The following is a 20,960-nucleotide window of genomic DNA, read 5'->3' as shown; positions in this document are numbered from 1 at the left end:
TTTCACCTAAATCAATCTGTAGAACTACCAGTATTCTTCTCGCAACCACAAACTGTTGCAAAAAGAGCTCTACACACACTAGATGTTAAATGAGCCTTACTCTACTACATCGAGAGAACACAACCTTTCCATAAGACCAAACAACTGTTTGTCTCTTTCTCTCCACCACACAAGGGCAACCCCATCTCCAAGTCGGGGATAGCTAGGCGGATTGTCAAATGCATTCAGATTTGCTACCATAAAGCAAAACGAACGCTATCCGTTCCCCCTAAAACCCATTCTACACGTAAAATAGGGACTTCAATGGCTTTTCTAGGAAACATCCCATTGGATGATATCTGCAAAGCAGCTACATGATCAACACCGCAAACTTTCTCCAAACACTATTGTGTAGATGTGCAAACTAAGCAACAAGCTAGTGTGAGCCAGGCTATACTCAAAACATTATTTCAAACCACTGCAACAGATACGGGTGGTCGCCGCTAACGGTGGGTACTGCTATATAATCTATGCACAAGTGTGAAATCTGCAGCTCATATGCCTCAAACGGAATATGCTACTTACCAGTATGCATCTGTTCTTGGCATGTAGAGCTGCAGATCTACACACGCCCACCCGCCTCTCCGGCTACCTGTATCTGTTCCAGTTTATCTTATTTAGATAACACACACATGGGCATCTTCACTGTTATTACTACTCTCCATCTTTCCCTGCTGGCGAAAAACAATCTGAGGATGGAGCCAAAGCCCATGCGCAATACGATCCAAAGGGGGAGTCACCAACCTCGTGACTTCCAAAGACTTTCCAAGAGGAAAAACAAACTGCAAACATCCGGGCCCAACACCAGATGGCGATCTATGCACAAGTGTGTAGATCTGCAGCTCTACGTGCCAAGAACAGATGCATACTGGTAAGTAGCATATTCCTTTCATTTGTCTGAAGTATGACTAGAAAAACAATGTCTATGACCTTGACATAGTGACATGTACCAATGAATCGATCAATGATGGACCTAGGTAATTCCTATGTCTTACATATATTAGAACTGATCGTCCTTCTGTCAAGGAACTTGCCGCAGCAACCAAGGTCTGTACATGTTTCAATCTTTGGTGTAGGCTCTATTGACGAATCTGTGCAAACATGCATGAACGTTGCTGAATAATTTTTACAAATGCAATACTGATTTTCTTGCATTTTAGCACTGCAGCGAGATAATCTAAATTTAATTAGTGAGAGCAATAAAAACATTTGCAAATATTTGTGAATGAAATCTTTTGATATTGGCATCCTATTTTTTATTTTTAGCAACATTCATTATTTCTTTATTTCAAAGGATTTTTATTGGGTTTTTGCATACATAGAGTTATAACCGTAACATCAATAGACCCAGGAATAAGAAGTGCATCTGGTAGTTGCATTACACTGATGGTACATTGCATTCGAAATCGCATTAAATTATAAGACAAAAGATCATATGAAAGCAACCTATAGTGCCCGGAATCCTGGTTAGTCCTTTTGGTAAATCTGCGCTAATTAAAGAAAAAACTGACTCATTAAAGCCACACACAATGCCTATGATTGTGTGACATACCTTCGTAGCCTGGTGTTCTCTGCATGGGTATAGCAAGGGTTATATTCTCTTAGAGAAGAAAAATGGTAATCTAATGACGGTGCCCCCAAATTATTCAGGGGAGATGCAAGGAGGTAAAAGAAATAGACTAAATGGAAGGTGGGAGGGGGCTGGAGGGAGAACTGTGGGAGTAGACAAGGAGAGAGTAAAATAACCAATAAAGAGCACGAGCAGTAAAAATGGGGCGTATTCTGCAGATGTAGTGGGGTAGTGCCGGGCTGAGGGCTGACGTGGATAGCGAGAGTGGGCTCTGAAGATCAAGGGGTTGGGGAGGTGGGGAGGATCATCGGCTGTGAGATGTTTGAATTGCTGCAGCATAGTGTGCCAGGCAGGGCCTATGGGACGTCTGTGTTGGAGCCACTCCTGCCTAAAGTTCTCAAGTAGAGCAGGAACAACCGGGCTCAAGTCATGCTGGTAGATCTGGATTGGGCACAGAGCGTCTGGTATCCTGAGCTGTTGAGCATTACCATTGTTCCTCCAGTCAAACTGCCTCTTTGGGAAGATCTTCTGTTGCAACAAAAGGGCAGCGCCCTGCACCAGCATCTGCGCACCCTCCACCTGCCTACGTGGAGATTGACCAACGACAGTTGACAGTTTTTGACCTTCCTCCCCAAGTCTGTTAGATTATTCTGGCACCCAGGCGTCCTTCAACTAAATCCGTATGCCTGCCATTGAGATACGTTTGAGTCATTGAGTGCTTATGGTTTCCCCTATGCCATTCATCATGCCTCAGTTGGACCTCAACGTGGTCCTCCCCTTTCTAATGTGTGCACCATTTGATCCTCTACAAAATTGCCCTCTTAGGCTTTTGACAATAAAAAGTGCCTTCTTAGTGGCCATAACATTGGCCAGGAGGGTCAGCGACCTCCTGTGCACCTTCTTCTCGGACAAGCTGGTTCTCCCGACACATGCCTCCTTTCATCCGAAGGTTGTCACTCACTTTCATGTAGGCCAGAGTATTACCCTGCCTGCCTACCTTTGCTCTGCCTCATCCCTCCAAAAAGGAGGATAGACTACATGGTCTGGACCCAAAAGAGCATTGTCATTCTACCTTGACAATACAAAGGATGTTCCAGGTTGAATATCAACTCTTCGTAGGCTATATCGGAGCAAAAAAAGGGAAGGCTGTGCGGAAGCAGGCCATCTCACGATTGATCATCTTGTGCATTAGGATCTGCTACACATTGGCCAACAGCCCCTGAGGGCCAGCAGGCTCACTCTACCAGAGCCTAGGCTCACCACTGTTTGCGCCATGCGTTGCTATCCTGGACATCTGTCAGGCAGCGACATGGGCATCATTGCACATGTTCACAAAACATTACTGCCTGAACAGCCAGGCCCGTCATGACTGGCCATCTGCACGTTCCGTCCTGAAGGACTTTTAGGTATACTTGGGTTTGCAGACACACCTGAGTAGAGGCTTTACTTGGGTATCTATTCAGTGAAAAGGAATGTGCAGCTAGAAGTCTCTATCAGACGAAAAGTTACTTACCTTATGTGCTAGAGCTCTGTCTTGCTGCAAATTCCTTACCCAACCCTCCCATCCTCCACGCTCTGCGACCCAGTTCAGGTGTAATAGATACTATTTTCAGGGCCATAGTTTTTTTTATTACCAGTGGTCAGTTCTTATTACAGCTCCACGCTCCTGGCGTGGAAAGTCGTAAAAGTAACTGACGTCAGGGCGCTGATGTGACACCTATATAGTTAGCGGGTATGTCAGTCACTTATAGCGTGGCCGATGCAGAACTGAACACCACCTACCAGTCTGAAGGGGTACTACTTGAAAATCTTCTGGATCCATTCTGATGCCTAGTGATATTCAAAGGTATGGAATATACGACTAGATAGAGTCTCTGCGAAATAAGCGTTACCGAAGTTAAGTAATTTATTTATTTACAGCCACACATGCTACAAACGTGTAGTTAAAAGTGAGCTGTAGAAGGACACAAATAAATTGGGATTGCTTCAGTGGAGGGACAAGACAGACAAGGCAAGCTATTGAATAAAAAGTAGGCAAACAGGTGTGGTAGTAAAGCCAACCAATGTTAAGGGTTGGTCGGGTAATCCCCGTATGTTCTTGGTAAACTCACAGTGTCTTTAGGCTTGACCTAAAAATTAATGTCATTCCAATTTTACAGATCCTACATTATATGCCTAGCACATTGTGAATTTTCTCAATTAAAAATAATGTTTTTTGTTTATGATAGTTGTTATTGCTCTTGTTTACACTGGGATTCATAATTCTCTATTTCCCTTTCAGGTTACTTTGATGTTGCTTGATCAGAATAATCGAGAGCACATCATTGATGCCTTTAGACCTGATATTACGTCATCCTCTTTCCAGCGTCCAGTCAGTGACATGAACATTGCAAGCGGATGCCCTCTATTCTGCCCCATTTCTAAACTGGAGTCCAAAAATTCTTATATGCGCGAAGACACCATCTTTATCAAAGCAATTGTTGATTTAACTGGCCTTTAAGTCAGTGGACTGTCACCCGTTGGACCACACGTGATAGCTACAAGAGCTACTTCAAATCCTTCAGTGTTTATCTGAAAGCCAGCATCGCTATCTTGGCATCTCTCCTTTATGCCAGCTAGATGGAAACCATAACAAATCATAGCAGTGACTTAGATCTGGTGGGTGTCACAGAACCACCACGCTTGCACCATTCTATGTCTTGTTCAGGATGGAAAGCTTAACACCTGTATAGCAGCAACCTCACAAGCTTTTCCAATGTCACTGAAGAAACAGGGTGCGGTCTATGGCCTTCTAAAGAGTGGCACTGAATAGAAGGAGCTTCTTGTTTTGCCTGTGGTGTAATTAGAGGTCAAGGGATGCTGTGAGTTCTGTTAGTATTTGTCGTCTAACTTTCATCAATGGCACAGCACATGCATGTTCCCATTCTGACTAAAGGAGAAGCTTCAGGTGAAATTAAACATTTAAGTAATTTGATTGGCCACTCACTGAGGGAAGTCATGTTTAGGAATGCGTGTCATTATGCTAGGAAGTGTTCAGACAAGTTTGAATTTAGTTGATGTTAGATAGTGGGAACTTGCATCTTCTTAGTTATGGTTCTTAAGCCGTCTCTCCTTTCAAACTAAAGGGTTGGTGCATTTCATTGGGATTTAGAATAGGGGCTTCACATTTTATGCAGGAATGTTTTGCTTGGGTGGTTTCTTTAAATTGACAAAAGCATGTAAACGACTCACTGTAGCCCACTATTGTCTTTACTGAGTATAGTTTCCTATCTCAGTAATGAAAACCAGTGAAAAAGGCAGTTCTTGGGTGGTTTGTTTTAACATGCAGTGTTTGTCCAAAGTGCTCGTACAGCAAGCAATGCTAAATCAGTGAGATAAAAGGCTGCTGACATGAAGAAGTAAAGATATGTCCATTTGCTTTTTCAAGGTTCATGTTCTTTTAGGTAGCGTGACCTCTGATAACCGCCCTTAACGTTGCCCCTGGGTGAAGTAAAATGCTGTGCAACAAATAGAAGTTGCCAGTAGTAGAATCACAGCTCATTAGATCAGTAGCTGTTCTAGAAATAAAACAAAATCCCAGCCCCATCCCTAACAGCCCTGGAGAAAAATGTGGCACCATTAAAACTGATAAGTTTCACACACACATGTCGATTTCAATAAAGGAATGATTTCTAGTTGAACATTCCAGGTGAAATTGTTGACAACTCCAGGTTCGCTGTCATCTGGGGCAGCTCATCCATACGAGCATGGGGGTTTTGACCCCCCGACTGGGAGCCACTACACTCCAGACTCCATATGCCGAAGCATTTGGTTCCTGTAGGGGCGGGACTATGGCGCAATGTGGCAATTGACTGAGGCTGTGTTAAAGAACTGCGCGTGTCAGATTGGCCGTGTTTTTGCCCATGACCAGCCTTACATGCGCAGTTCTAACTTCCTTAATCAACGCAACGCGGGAGCTGAAAGAGCTTCAATATAGCTCCATCAGTCTCCGACGGAGCGTTGTGTTTCCCCATTCCCAAACAATCCTGGTAGTGCTGTTAGGCTGTTTGGTATTAAAAGCAGCATTACTGCAGTGCTTGGATTGGCAGGAATGCTATTACCCAGCATGAACATCGTTGCCTGGCAGCGCAAGTCCGGAGGATCAGTTCGTCATGGTAAGGTTATTTTTCTTTATGTTTATTTATTGTAAATTAAATATATATTTGCTATGCAAAGGTAATCGGTGCTCATTCTATACAAATAGACCCTACCTATAAATAGAATGTGCCCCGATCAACTCTGCAATGCAAATATAAGCATGTCTGTGCTTTAGGAAGTGTTTTAACTTTTATGTGCTGCATGTGCGTCACCACTTTGAAAAGTCTCCAGCCGCCACTGACTGTTATTGTCTTATGTTACTGGGAGCCCTTTAGCTGAGTATGTCGCCTGTTGCTTCTCATTTCCTACATCACAATAAAGGTACAATGATCCTGGGCTTTGGAGTGCCAAAGGTACTCCACAATGGAATACTGGTAGATTACAGTAGTTCCCTTTCACATCTGGTCCAAGTACTGGAAACAAACTTGTCATTTTCTGATTAATAGTGATTTTCAGAATTACAGGACTTGCATATCTTTGCATGGTCTGTGATCATTGCTTTCAGTGACTGGTTCATTGTTCCTCTGAAGGCGGTTGGTTGTACTTATTATATAATCTGGATTCTGCCGCTGTTTGACTTAAGGAGTACAACATCGCGAGGGAGGAGGAAAAAGGGATGTAGGAAAATGTTGCGCAAATGGTAAAATTAGCAAGAGGAACTGGAATGGTTTTCAGCTGTAAAATAGTTGGACCTGCAAATGTATGTAGACTTGGGTTACTTTTTCTGATACTTTTGGAATACTTTACATAAATACGTTTGCAACCCTCGCAGAAGATACTATCCCTGTGAGAACTGATTGATTCAACTACTGATAGTATATTTATGTAATTTGTACTATCAGGAGCGAGATGAGAAAGGCTATGTCTATGAAGTTGGCTCATAGCCTGAAATGCAAGTATTAGGTGAGACACGTTCTTTGTAAACAGAACTAGAATGAAGAGAGCATAACCTGATAATAAGGACTCTGATGCTAGCCCACTGCAGTGCAAGCCAACTGGTGTCCCAGATGTTTTGGCTAGTTGTTTATCTGGATAGAAAGTTAACATAAGTGCTAACAGAAATTGTAATTGTGTTGAATCTTGGCAAGAAAGGATGTTGGATGGGTTTATTGATTGAAAGTTTGTGTGCCATGTTGATAAGTGAGGCTTAATCTTTTGGAAAGGAATTAATGGTGCATTGTCTGGATATGTATGCCTTTGATCATCTACAGATGGAAGGTTAAACAGTTTATATGTTGGGGTTATTGGCATATGTAAAGCTAATTATTGTTTATGATAAACTATATGGTGAGGAATATGCGGCCACTCATCACCGATAGAAGGATTACAGGAGTTATGTTTAATTGTGAGAGTTATTTATTTCACAACAAGCATTTCTGGATCCAATATCAGCATGTGAATTTAGAATAACCTCGACTTGCAAAGATAGTTTTACGGTTAGGTAACACCCTTTCAGGTGATATGAGACTTACAAAACAAAGAAACTCTAGTTGTCTAGAAGGTGATTTCAAATAAGTTACTTAAAAGCTTCAATGGTTTGGGGTGAACCTTGGTAAGGAGAAAAGCTACAAGGGATCACTTAAATTGTGGTTTAATGACTTGTTATTGCAAAGTAGAAAAGTCACTGAGTAACGCGAGCCATGTGATAATGATTGTGACAGTAATTGCTTTCAAAAAGTGTTAGTGGCCGTGAATCTGAAGAGGTAATAATAAAGTGCCGACAAGTGAGTATTATGTTGTTGTTCTGGATGTTTTTCCAGTTACTCTAGTGTTTATGGAATGGGGGGAAACTAGATCATTAATGTTTGATGATTTTGCCCATTTTCCTGTGCAGGTTATTAAGGAGAGAAGACCGGTCGGCTTTCTGTAGATGGTAGCATCTATCTGTCATTAGAATGTTAAAGAGTAAGGTGATCCTTCCAGTTAGCGATGTGAGTTAGTGTAGGTTTCACAGTTCGTGTTTCTGATTGCCATGTATATGCACACTTTGGAAAGAAGAGAAGTTAGGTTTTCTATGTGTGATTGAATTTATTGTCCAGTTGTATTGTTGTTTTGGGAGGGAAGAGGGACTAAAATGTCATGGTTTTGGACCATTACTTGCACTGGTGATTAGGCATGTCTGGAGCTTGAAGGACTGATTGTTTACAGTGAATTTTAATTTAGCAAAGGAGACAATTATTTGTTTTCTGCTCCCTTGAGCAAAAAAAAGGCTTTAGGTTTGTTTTTAAGATATTGCTATTTCTATTACTATGTTTCGTGGAGAAAGTCAACATGAGCTCTATGCTATCAAGAGCTTGGTGATTGGGAAATTAGCCTGTGGTGAACACCTTTACATTGTTGGCATGTGCTCATTTATCCACTTTGTGAAATTTCACTGTTGGGGTAACAATGTGGTAGTGAGACATGACTATTATATCTTAGTGAATGAAGCGTGCAGCTTTACCTATAGCCCAGCTTCCTTCATTGCACACTTTGCTTTTATCCTGCCTTGTGGACAACAGCAGCTTTTCCACGACCCCTCTGTCCCACCTGAGCCTGGAGGACAGGCTCATGCATAGCTGCTGAAGCAGTTAGTCAAGTGCCTGACTTCTGTACTAAAATATTCAACTTGTCCCAGAAGTAAGTGAATTACTTCTGGATTCAGAGTGTTGCACATCACATCCATCTTTAAAAGTAAATCATCCTTTGTTTCTGCCGTGGAGCAGTCCACGGAGGAGAGCACACGGTCCCATGCTCATTTTTTGTGTCAGATCCTAATGCTTGCAAGACACAGCATTCTCCCAAACACTCATCTATTTGTGCATTAATGGGAGTTGTTTAGCAAATGTTCAAGGAGTTGCATTCAAGTAGAACTCCCATTCGAATTATTTTTATATTAGAAGAAGAAATTTCAGGATATGCAGTTTTATTCTTTCCAGCTGAAACTTCACCAACAAGTAGCAAAAAACAAAGTTATTAACAAAAATCCGAAAAGGCAACCATGATAAAGCAACCCTTTAAATGGGATGCAAATGAATAAATACCATAAAATGCAAAAGATTCTGACTAAAGAAGATTAAATTAATAGCAAAAATACACGAACGAAGGAAACGTTCACAATATAAACAAGTTAGTATGCTTTTTGAAAAAAGTCAAAACAGTTTTCAAAATCTGATTGCAGCAGCCTATAATCTCCCTAGATATTGCTACCCTAAATAATTTTTGGGTACATATTGATTCGCCTAAAGGCCCCTTCAATATGTCACTTTGAAATAAAAGTATCAAAATTATAGCTAATTAACTAGCATTTTGAATAGCACTACATTTCCTAAGCACTATAATAATTGTGCTCTTATTTCCCAACTCAGATTATCTACCTCAGGACACTGAAGGGTTATGCCAGCCATGTGAGTGAGTGCATATGTATACCAGCTAGCAGCTGTTCAGTTTTTATTTTACTTTCATACAGTTGAGAGTGAAAGATTTAGTTTTTATGCTCCTAATGTCAAAATGAGCAGGGTTATTAAGAATAGAGATCCGAATGAAAGGGGCCTTTAGGACATTTCTTGTTAAGAAGTCTGACATTTTATATGTCTACCATTAAGAATACCCAGCTGGATATTTTTACACATTTTGAGTTTTTTATAGTGCCTAGTCTCCAAACCAAATCACTATCATGACAAACACATCTGAAAAACTAATTGAACCAATCTGTCCTGATCTCTAAGATGTGTTTTTTTCTGCAAATGGTTACCATTATTTTTTTCTAGAACAAATGCAGCGGTTTGTCTTATATGTTGGTGATGCAAGCCACCAGAGCTTTAAAACTAATTACACATTTTTCTCAAAATCTGCTTAGGGAGGATTTTCAGTTATGCTTTGTTCTTCTTTGAGCTCTAATACTTTGGATTCCATCTGTGGTTCTTTGTGAAAACCTAGATTGAAAATGACAAACTATTAAAACAAGAATTGAACAATATCTATCAAATATCTACCATACTTTAATATCTCCTGCCAAAATATAAACCTACTTTAAATTCTTAAATCTAGCCATGGTGCCTCTCCCCTAATGTAAATCTAAGCTAATTTACTATTCTTACTCTCCTGCAAGCAGATTTGGAACACCGTACTTGATACAGGGTTTCAGTCAATTCAAAATATTGTAGAGAGATGCATATGTTCCATATTTTGTCACTATATATCTTTGAGAACCTTTTTGTAGGTTTTAGTTGGGCATACGTGCTAGCCCTTAAGTAACCACACACTGGTAATGATTACCTTCCCAAAGCATGAGTCAGTCCTTTCTCACAACTTAAGTCATTACTGTTGTAAGGCTTTTGGTCACAGGCTTCACACTTTCAGAAAGGTAATTTACTGAAAGTGTGAGCCTTGTAGTATACTTGTAGCTTGATGTTAGCAAATTAGACCCCAAGCAGGGTTATCCCAACCCATGTCTCACCTTGTTTTTAGAAGCCGATAAGTAAAGTGCTGTTAATGTTTCTTTCTTTTTTGGTCCAAAGTAATCAGTTGAAACCAGGTTTCGTCTATCTTTCATCCTTCCAAAATGATCATATGAATGCTAGTTGGTTTAGGGCAGCATGTCCTTTTCCTGTGGAGCATTAATTAGATTCTAAAGCTGTGCAGTATGTAAAACTGTCACTTCAAAGAAACAAGGAGACAAGAAACAAAAATATCAGATTAAAAGCCAACGAGCAAAGCTCTGTTTTTTTTATCTGTTTTTTTTATACAGTCCCATCACAGTAAAAATACAAGGGTGTACATGTATAACTGTTCATCAGGCCAGGAGGCTAGTGGAAGCATATTATGCATGCCTGGTACATGCTACCCTGTAGGTCTAGAATGTGCTGTTTAATTGGCACTGCGCCAAATAGCACCCTCCAATGTAAATCAGTCCTAGAGGCATGAATAATAAAATGCCTCTGGGGCAACCCCTCTTCCTGTGTCAGTGTTTCATATGTTGCAAGCATGTCATCATGATAAAAGTCTCCCAATGTTTGCATTCCCACTGCCTGCCAAGCCGAGAGCTATGGCAGTAATGTTATCCTGCTGCCCCTGGGCAGACCTAACAGTGGAGTTGCTGGTGCGAAGGGCGTAGTATGGTTTGTGAGATTTGGACCACGGCAGAAGCAGCAGTAAGCCACCTGCAGCAGTAGAGGCCGCTGCCGGGGTGCCTTCGAACAGGGATGAAACAATGAGCATAGCTCTGTTAGAAGCCAGCTGCAGTTCCACTTATTGAGAAAAGCTGGGCAGCATCTTCACTGTGCCATTAAAAACAGATGCAAGTTTAAGCAAATTATTTCACATGTGTATTAATAGTGGGTTTGACTGGGAGCCACCTCTTGTTCCTGTACCACTGTCCTTATCTTCATTGGTATCATTAATCAAGTATAGGCACACTTGGTGGGGACCCGGGTGGTTCTCCAGCCAGTTTGAGGGGATAGCGGTGGTACGCACTACAGTATTCTCTGATTGACCCCTTTTTAGGTTTTCCCATTCCTTTCACAAGCATTTGGATATGATCCTGTGTTGCTGTAGTGAATCAAGGTCAAAGTGGAGAGCACCTCATTGGGGATATCTGGGTAAGACCATTAGTTTCATACAGTGTGTAGAGGTTGAATTTGAGAGCCCAGCACTCTAGGTGTTGTGTTGTCTGTGCTGCTTTATAATCACTCAATGCTGTATTGTTCAACTATGACTCTTATGAATCCCCTCATGTACCTCTTGTAAACGTTATCGCATATCATATAAAGCGCTCTGATACTTTTGGGTATAGCTAGTTCTATATAAAACTCAAAATATTAATAATTCACTAACTTTCCTACCATAATTAGAATTTATTGCTGGGACGTCTGAGTAAGACACACTTGTAATAGGAATTTGTTTGTGTACGATAAAACTGACGAGGCTTCGTTGCATGAAAACGGTCTTTTTTTTCTTGAAATTTCTCTGCATGATCCTTTTTGAGATGCATCCTAGAAATGAGTGTGTGGACCTCTCCTTCGCAGAAGAGAGTTGAAATTATAATGATCAAAATAGCATTTTGACCTGTATTGGAGTCAAGAGAAGGGGTGAGAGAGTGAGAATAAAAGTGTCAAGATTTCAACAGGCCCTGCTCCTATAGTCAGCGGCATTCCTACCTGCCGGAGTGATAAAAATGCTCCCAAGTTACTTCTAGCATTTTTAAATATAAATATGTATGTCAGGGTGAATGCTACTGTGCAGCATATTGCAGAACTAAATATTTTTTTATGATAGTTATGCCTGGAAGTGGATAGTGATTTTACTAACATATTCTGAAAGTTTAGTCATCTTAAAGCAGTATCTGCTTATTGTGATTTGTAATGTTGTAGGCAAATGAGACATATAAATGATTCCTTTGCTTTTTCTGTTCTAATTCTGTTCTGGCAAATAAAATGTTAATCTGGAGTATGTACTCAAACTATAGAAATAGCTAAAATAGTTGCAAAGATACTACTACAGGTGGGTGAAATGGGTACACAGATAGGAGAAGGGATGGGAGAGAGCAGTTTCCCCTCTCTGCATGATGGGATTTTGTTTGTAGTTGTGGCTCTGTTGGACCTTCAGTTGTTAAATCAGCATTGAAGCTTCACTTCCAAGCAGGAGGCAATATATTTTCAGTGGATGTCATATGTTTGATCTTACCTGCATTGGAGGTAGGGCAATGAGTGTTATGAGTGGAGAATTAGCCTAGTTCTGATGGATGAGTTTGGGCTACATCTGGGTCAAGGTGGTCAGTGGTGTATCTTTTAGTGATTTCACAGTATCCGAATACGTATCATATACAATATTTGACACATTTATTAATCTTGGGCCTTAATCTTTCATACTGTTGCTTAATAAGTTGATGTTGCAGTCTAGTTCCTTGGGTAGATTATTCATATGGTTTCAGTGAGGTAAAATGTTTTAAAAAATCACTGCCCTATCTATTTATTACTTCTTTAATTCTGTATAGGTTATATTGAGGAACTTAATACTTTCTGTTTTGTTTGATTGTGTCTCCAAACTCCTATTATTGATGTATACATACCCTTTAAGTATTTGATTATTTATTAATAAGCACTCACTTAAAATATTTCTCATTCTTTGTAATTGTATTCGTTTGGTATTCTTCACCTACTATGAACATTTGTTTATTTGAAATCCTTTACGTTATGAGATATTTACAATTGTGAATGAATAAACATTTTACCTTTACAGAAATTCTATAGCTCTTAATGCCAGTGCACACTACTTCTCAAAAATAAAATAAAACAGATAGGGCAGTCAAGTCTGCAGTCCTATAATCATCCTCTTGCATTCGTTATCACAAATGAGCTGATATATCTATTTGTCTCATAGACGTATCAGTGCATTGGGTAATGCTCAGGCACTAATGAAAAAGGAGATGACTGATTCTTTTATTTACTTACTTGGCCCATGATGCTTTAATTGAAAACTTTAGAGAAACATGTCATCGAGTTCAGGAATAGTGGACGTTTGAGATTTAAACACCAGTATCGAAGAATAAATATTTTCCCTCTGTAATGTCAAAATGTAAAAACGTCTATCATTTAGTCTGAACGTGTCAGTGGTTTCCATGCCTATAATTTCCTTTTAACTTTTTTTTCCATGTTAATTTGAATTTATAGTGAATCTATTATCTTCACCAATGTGTATAAACGTCATAAGTACTAAATCACAAGATACCCATTAATAGCATTTGTTGTCTAATTGGTTTCATAAAAGTAAGTATAACTCTGCTTTATCTCCTGAAGCTCTTTAACCGCTCACAATATATTGTCAACACTGTTTTAATAACATTGTGTAATAACTGTATATGTATTTAAACTTCAAACAAAATTAAAAATCTGTAAAGGAGGTGAAGTGGGTATTGACAGATTTTAGCCCACAAAAATTAATATCTGAAAAGGTTGTTGTTCTAAAGACTAATGTGCAAGAATGTGCCTGGTGCAGGAATGTGCCATGTTCCAGTTTTAGAATATTTGAATTCTTTCCATGAGTTAAGTTGAAGTGTTTCTTATGGAGCGGACGACTGGGGCCCCTGATATTAAAACAGGATCTCTTTTTTTTTCTGAAGCTGGGGAACAATGCAACTCTGTTTGGAGAGAAGAAGAAACATATACAGAGGTGCTCCTTTTTGACACATGAGTACAGAATGTTCACACAAGGAATAGGTGAAAACGTTACCTCAAAAATTACAGATCTAGTCAATAAATGGTAATTAAGTATTTGGTAGAATGTTACCTAAGCATTTGATAGATGATCTACTAGGTTTACAGTAATCATGATGTCAAATATCTTTATTTCAGCTAAAGCCATAAAAGATCCAATAAAATCAAACAATATAAAATACAATAAATAACATGTTAAAACAACTTGATACAATGAGACATTTTAGCACCAAGAATATAAGAGGTCAATGTATTAAATAGTACTGTCTGGTTAATAAAAATAACAACATCTATAGGTACGTAACCATGATGTGCTAATAAAAGAGCCCACAGATACCACCACATCTTGCTCAAATTAGACCTACAATGTCTTATCAACCTCATAGTTTCTAGGAACTTTGCTACCCCATAGTCAAACAAAGGGCAAGTATCCGCTTTCAATATCCTCATGGTGTCCAGGTGATTAGTGGTACCCAGTTGTCTACAGGGCTGGACATAGGCAGGACATGCAGACAAGACGTGGTATGAACTCCGCTTGTAAACTACAAAAAGGACACATCGCATTGTCTGAACCTGCCTATTTTGAGGTAAACAATCTTAAAGGTAAAGCCCCATTTAGAATTGATGGTATAATTTCCTGCCATGAGGGACAGAAATCAAGTCCAATATTTTTCTAAGCAGTATCATGATGTAAAACTGCTAAAGTCATCACTTTTTGCTCATCCCTACTTGCTAGCAGGGCCCAATACTGTTTCTCTGTGACACCCTTTGGTGGCATGGGTGCTGCCGTAGGATGTGACCAACATTCTCTAGAGTCTAAAGCAGTTTGTAGATTCTTCTCGGATCTCAACCATAGGATTTGGTTAAATGTATTCACCCTAATTATATTTTGTAAAACTTATGCATACTGGTCCAGCTCCGGAGTAGCTCTTATTCTCAATCCAAAACAGCAAATGCCTTAGGGTGGCTTTGACTAAAAACCTCTTGATACCCATATCCAGATATAGCGGGGTCAAAGGAGTACTAGTGGGAAGGGAAGTACGCACTCTCAGAAATGTACTCTCTGATCGTTCAATTGCAGAGACATCAAATCCCCATAGTTCAGCCCCATATACTGCAGCACCCAGTGCCCTGGCAACATAGACCTGTAGGGCCCAGGCAATTGGTTTAGTGTAAGAACGATGAAATTCCTTCAACATAACCCCAACAGTCTGCCTATGTTTCAACACAGCTTTATTGATGTGACAGAGTTGGCAAGAGTTTAATCCCCAAGTAATTAAACGAGTCGACACTCTTCAGTTTACTAGTCTCCAGTAATTATGATAGTTCTTTAGACACTATGCAATCCAAAGAGAAAGATAAATTAATTTCTTCGGTCTGCCTTCCTACATCGGAACACGATCTGTGTCTTGAACTGCTCCATCTGAAAACAATTTAGTATTGCCATGCAGTTGAAGTAGAAATGCCACTGAATTAGCACTCCTTGCTTTATTCTGACATATTTGTTGTCAACTCGGGAATTTGCTTGCCTTTCAACATGTGGCTGCTTCTGTTTCAGCATGTTCCTACTCTACTGAAGTTACAGTGGATAGATGGTATCAGCTAAACAATGTTTTGTATTAGACTAATATACTTTTGAAGATAATTGGATTACAGGTGACAATACATACCACTATAGACCCCCTGGAATTAACATTACAATGCCTTAATCCCTAGCCTTTGCCTCTCCCTCCCCTGTCTCTCTCCTTAGGCTATGTGGAGGCATTCCATGATTTTTTTAGTAAATGTAAAAGGATAGCCTATACAAACGTAGTGGAGCACAGTACTCCTCATAGCTCATTGGTACTCTTAGGTCGTGAAATCTGATATATATCTCCAAAAGCTCTGTTTTCTTCAAAATCCCGCTCAGTACAGAACGGACACGGACCCCCAATTGTGCATAAATATTGGGTTTATTGCAGATTGTCCACCTTAACGCGTTTCAGCCGCCCACGGCCTTGATCAAATGACAACGCTATCATTTCCGATTGACTATTTTAAAGTGACACATGCAGATTATTCAATTAATACAGATGACAGACTGTAGGTAACTGTGCAATACTCATATAAAATACATTTATGTGCATGCAGCTCACAGCTATCCCAGGCGTTTATAATCAAAAAAATTCATAAATGTAATGCAATTATTATAATCAGGCCAAATTACATTTTAGTTGTGGTAAAATACCCTGTAGGTCTTTTCTATCTGCAAAGGTTATATATATTTCTTTCACTGTCACGTCTGTGGTCTTTAACTGATATGTTATCTGCAAGTTGCATCAAGAAAGCTGTCATGTTGTACCTAATTTTTCTATGACGTTCGATGTTGATAGAGCACACCAATGTTATGTTAGGTTATGTTTTGTTAATTGAATTTATAAGGCGCACAACTACCACAGAGGGTTTCCCGGCGCCATTAAACAAAATAAACAGAGCAAAGGTACTCCCTATATTAATTTTAGGCCCTAGAGGAGGGAGTGAGAATAAAATGTAACAAGGAAGAACCTCTATACTGGCCTATACGATTTGAAAAGTGATCTAAATAGATTCTACATTGCCATATAATCCTGCTTCATGTCATGCAATATCCACATATCACTCTAGACAAACAAATTATTTATTGGTCTTGTTTAATTTTGGACCATATTTTATAGTTCTTTTTTTATATATATAAACATCTATTGTCAAGCATGATAACATGTACAAATAAACAAATGAATTTTTGTTTCTTTTTTTTGAAACACTGTGATTGATTATACTCACTATATTTTTGTATATACATTTAGAGTGCTTTACATTTCAAAAAAGACATCCTAGACATGTAAAATCACTTACATACTCATTCATACTTCCATTGATACACAAATATAACTTGCTATCTAAAAGAGGAAGGAAAAGGAAAACGGAAGATCCTCAAATTGGTCTCAAAATCGTCGTCTGGTGAGCTAGGTCATTCGTTTCTCCAAGTCACCATGATGGGAGACAACAGTCTCCAGTACCACTTTGCTGAAAACGGTTTCCCGGCGCCAGCCTGAGAAGAAAGAGAGACAAAACAGAGGATTACTGGTTGAACAACCATGTTTTCAGACATCTACAAAAGTTCCCATAAACTGTTTTGTTACAGAGTGACCAGGGAAGAGAGTTCCACAGGGAGGGACCTAGATAGGCAAAAGATCGACCACCCATGTGCGACAGTCTGATCCTAGGAACTGAAAATTTCACCTGAGTTGTGGAGCAGAGCGGGCGTGATGGTATGCACGGTTGGACTAAGGATTACAGGTATTGAAGGGCTGTACCAGTTTTAATCTTGAACATGTAGCTCAAGGCTGTGAATTTAGTACGATTTTCCACCTTGAGCCAATGAAGATCACGAAGAAAGCCTGTGATAGAGGCAGCCCTTGGAACCTGGCAGAGCAGTCTGGCTGCTGCATTCTGAACCACCTGCAGCCTTTGTATCACATCTTTATTAACACATAGGTACAGGCTGTTACCGTAGTCCAGCCTGGAAGTAACAAGGGCCTGGACTACGGTTCTCTGAGTGGAGCAGCGCAGCATCCAAAGAATTTTCTTTAGCCATTTAAGGATGATGAAGCAAGTTGAGACCACCTTCACGACTTGCTTTTTCATCGATAGCTGATCATCAATGACAAAGCCTATGTTGCGGACTTGATGAGTAGGCTGGGGTAAAGCACCCATTTCCAATGGCCAGTGCTGAGGGCCCCAGAGATCTTGTTTTTTTCCCTAAAATCAGGACTTCAGTTTTTTCTCCGTTAAGTTCGCTTGAAGTTGTTTCAGTAGAGAAACCTGCTCTAAAGCCAGACTGTGGGGGGGTGTAAGAAGTTTTGGGATTTAACAAAGTGGGACAACTGCGTGTTAATATGTCTTTCCAAAAGTTTTTGAAAAGACCGGAAGCAATGATATTGGCCGAAAATTGGAAAACTGAGAGGGATCAGCATTAGCCTTCTTTAGAAGTGGAAGAACCATAGCACCAATGTAGTGCAATGCTGAGATATTTATATCTAACCCTCATACCTCAACTTAAACTTCTGAGAACTGATTTATGCTTAGAAGTGATTGTGTTACACTAAAAAGGTCATTGGAAAATTTTCTGCGGCTTAATTACTTTATGCATTTTTTTCACAAATCATGGCAATGCATGGAAATAATTAAATGTGTTGAACTAAAGCCCACATGATGTTGTCTGGTGAACTCAACACAATAGAAAAAGCCACAAAAAAATTGTATTATCTTGCATTGGTTACAATTATTAAGATCCTTTATTTCAATTTTATTTACATCTCTAGGAAATACTTGTTCATAAGGAAGATAAAGTCCTGTCTGACTACAAACGCAACATTTGGTTAGACCAAATAATCCTGGACCTGATTTAGCTGTGATCAGTACACCCAAAACATATTTTTACACTCCATCCTTTCTGTCAAAAATGTGTGAAGGTCATATGAAATGATAGGACTAATGTCACCAGGATGTAATTTTGAACATGCATACTAAAAAGAGAGTACTGCTTAAACAACAAAAACAATAACTAAACTATTGTATGGTCATAAAATAATAGAGAGCATGATTGTTCTAAAAGTATAGTTTAAAGCCCAAAGTGACCTTCTTTTTTTTTTATTACACACACACAAACTTTTGTTGAATTTTGGAGTTCTACACATTGCCGTCAGTTGCTACGTATAAATAAACCTTTGTAGTTTACACTGGCAGAGTAAGCGATAGGCCAGTGTACAGGTTTAAGCATACTGGATTACATGGTTTAATAACAGTTGACAAAGCAGTTGAGATGGTTCCAATTGACTGTCTAAAGAGAAAAACAAGACAAATCAGTAAACTATCAAACATGAAATACAAAGTCACCTCTTTGCATCTTGCCAATGCATGTTTTTCGAAGAACTATGAAACAGAAAATCCATCATTAATTGTTGTATGTTCCATACAGATACGAGCATAAGAAAGATGTATGTTCTTTATAATAAAATCAATAGCTGAAAATGTGTAGTATGTTTTTAAAATGTTCGTTCGCATTTTTACATCACTCTGGACTAATTCCAAATGTTTGGTTGATATTTATTAAAGTATGTGTTAAATAGAACATATTGTAATTTGTAATGTAACCCTTAAGTAATAATCATTAGTCTAAAACAACCACAATGTAGGATCTACCTATTGTTAGCGACATAAACATATTTTTCTACTAATTCACTAAATTTAAATATGCTACAAATATGTCTATCAATCAGACACTCCTCTGATTTAGAATGTAAAATTCCCTAGTTAATGTCAAGGAACGTTTTCAATTCTGTTAAGGACACTGATCTGGTCTTTGAGGGGCATGCTATTGTGTGATTGGTTGTTTGGAATTAGTGTTTGCCCAAAGTTACATGGAGAAACCTAGTTTGAGTTATAATGTTTTATGACTATTGGAATAAATTCCACAGGATAAGGCATAATCGTCATCAATGGTCCTGATTTAGAATCAATGTACTGTTTGTTACTAGAAAAAATGTTACTCTCTATACATTTTGTGCTTCATGTTTACCACAATGCAAGGATATGCCTTTACAACTGCTAGATTATATCATTGTCACCACTTTTTGCCATTTTGTTCACTCATTTTGGGGATGCGGTGCATAGCTGTGCGCATGATGATATTTTTAATGTTTACATCTGAATGTTTTATAGGGTTGTTTGCACGTTTGAAATACATATTCATGTTTTTTCTATGTTTGAATGATATTTATCTTTTTATAATTTCATTTTATTAGGTGATTGCCATTCAGTATATTTTTTTATCTTTAAAACTGCTTTCCTGCAAACTTGGTTTATGTTTATTGTCTTGTGTGGTTTTCTGAAGTGAAAGAAAATGAAAAATGTTGTAATAGTTTTAGGTGATGGAAAGTCCCACTCTAAAATGGTACCAGGAGTGTTGTTTTGGAAAATTATTGTTTAAACTTCACCCCAGTATGTAAGTTGAAATTATATTTTGCTTACAAGTTTCTAGAATGGGCCACAATCGTAGCCCAAACTGATGATGCTACAATTGAGTGCATAATCATTACCTTCAAAGTGTTATAACAATAAGAACTCAAAATAATAGCCAGGACAAAGGTTTAGGGACATACAGAACAATTTCATTGCTAATAAAATGTAATAGTTTTTAAGATTAACATTGACATCTTGGTATGTTTTAATGGACATTTGTATTCAGTTTCTTGTTGAAATCTATACACTGTTTTAATTGTGCTTGGAAATGTTATGAGTGTACAATAGACAAATGTTTAACGGTGCTATTGTGAGTTATAATGTTAGCCCTACCTCGTTGCTGAAAACTATGTCATGAATTAAAATTGTTTGAAGTAATCCCTTATAACATACAATAAATGTGGATTGTACTGCCTCTCACAGCAATTTCTGCAGCTGTGTTCAAGAAATTATACCTGTATAAATCCCAGTTACCTCAAGTTGAACTGGACTAATTATACATAGAATGCCTGAGGCCTTATCATAGTTGGCACAGTTTCCCCATTGTGTCTCTCATACCTTTGCCCTCAAATAACAGGTTTCCTTTGTGGCCATCCATTTTTGGATATGGTGCTTTGGCGAAACTTCAGGAGTTTGCAGAATTGACACAATTGAAACCTGAATTGAGTTAACCCTTGTTTTCTCATGTCATCTAACAGGTTATGTTTATTTGCTAATGCTCTGGAGCTGATTGGTAAATTTTTGGGCAATTTTTCCTCCGAAACCTTCCCTTCCTCATCTCTTCCCAAAGTCACATTCAGAAAGATGTGCAACCAGCATATTTTAGTCAATTTTTTTTCCGCGTGTATTGTGAATAAAGATTCGTTCAGGTATTATGAAGCACCTTCAAAAATGTCTCATCAAAGTCTGCAATACATTTAGCAAAATGAAGATTTGCATCCCTTTGTGGATTGCAAAAAGTAAGAGCAGGATTTGGTGCC

At 38.9% G+C, this 20,960-nt stretch overlaps 1 protein-coding gene across 5 annotated transcripts in view; it reads left to right on the top strand.

The window, feature by feature from the left end:
* The window catches only part of TRAF2 (TNF receptor associated factor 2), a 407,403-nt gene extending 387,003 nt beyond the window's left edge, over window positions 1–20,400 (top strand). For all 5 annotated transcript variants that reach the window (XM_085610939.1, XM_085610956.1, XM_085610929.1 and 2 more), the window contains one exon: window positions 3,891–20,400. In XM_085610939.1, coding sequence (XP_085467065.1) covers window positions 3,891–4,109 — 219 coding nt within the window. In that variant the 3' untranslated portion in view covers window positions 4,110–20,400. The remainder of the gene's footprint in view (window positions 1–3,890) is intronic.
* Window positions 20,401–20,960: the final 560 nt, after the last annotated feature.

This window comes from Triturus cristatus, chromosome 1_2, assembly GCF_964204655.1.
Source record: "Triturus cristatus chromosome 1_2, aTriCri1.1, whole genome shotgun sequence".
Lineage (NCBI taxonomy): Eukaryota > Metazoa > Chordata > Amphibia > Caudata > Salamandridae > Triturus > Triturus cristatus.
The sequence above is the reverse complement of the archived record's forward strand: the minus strand, read 5'-3'. Positions and strand labels throughout refer to the sequence as shown.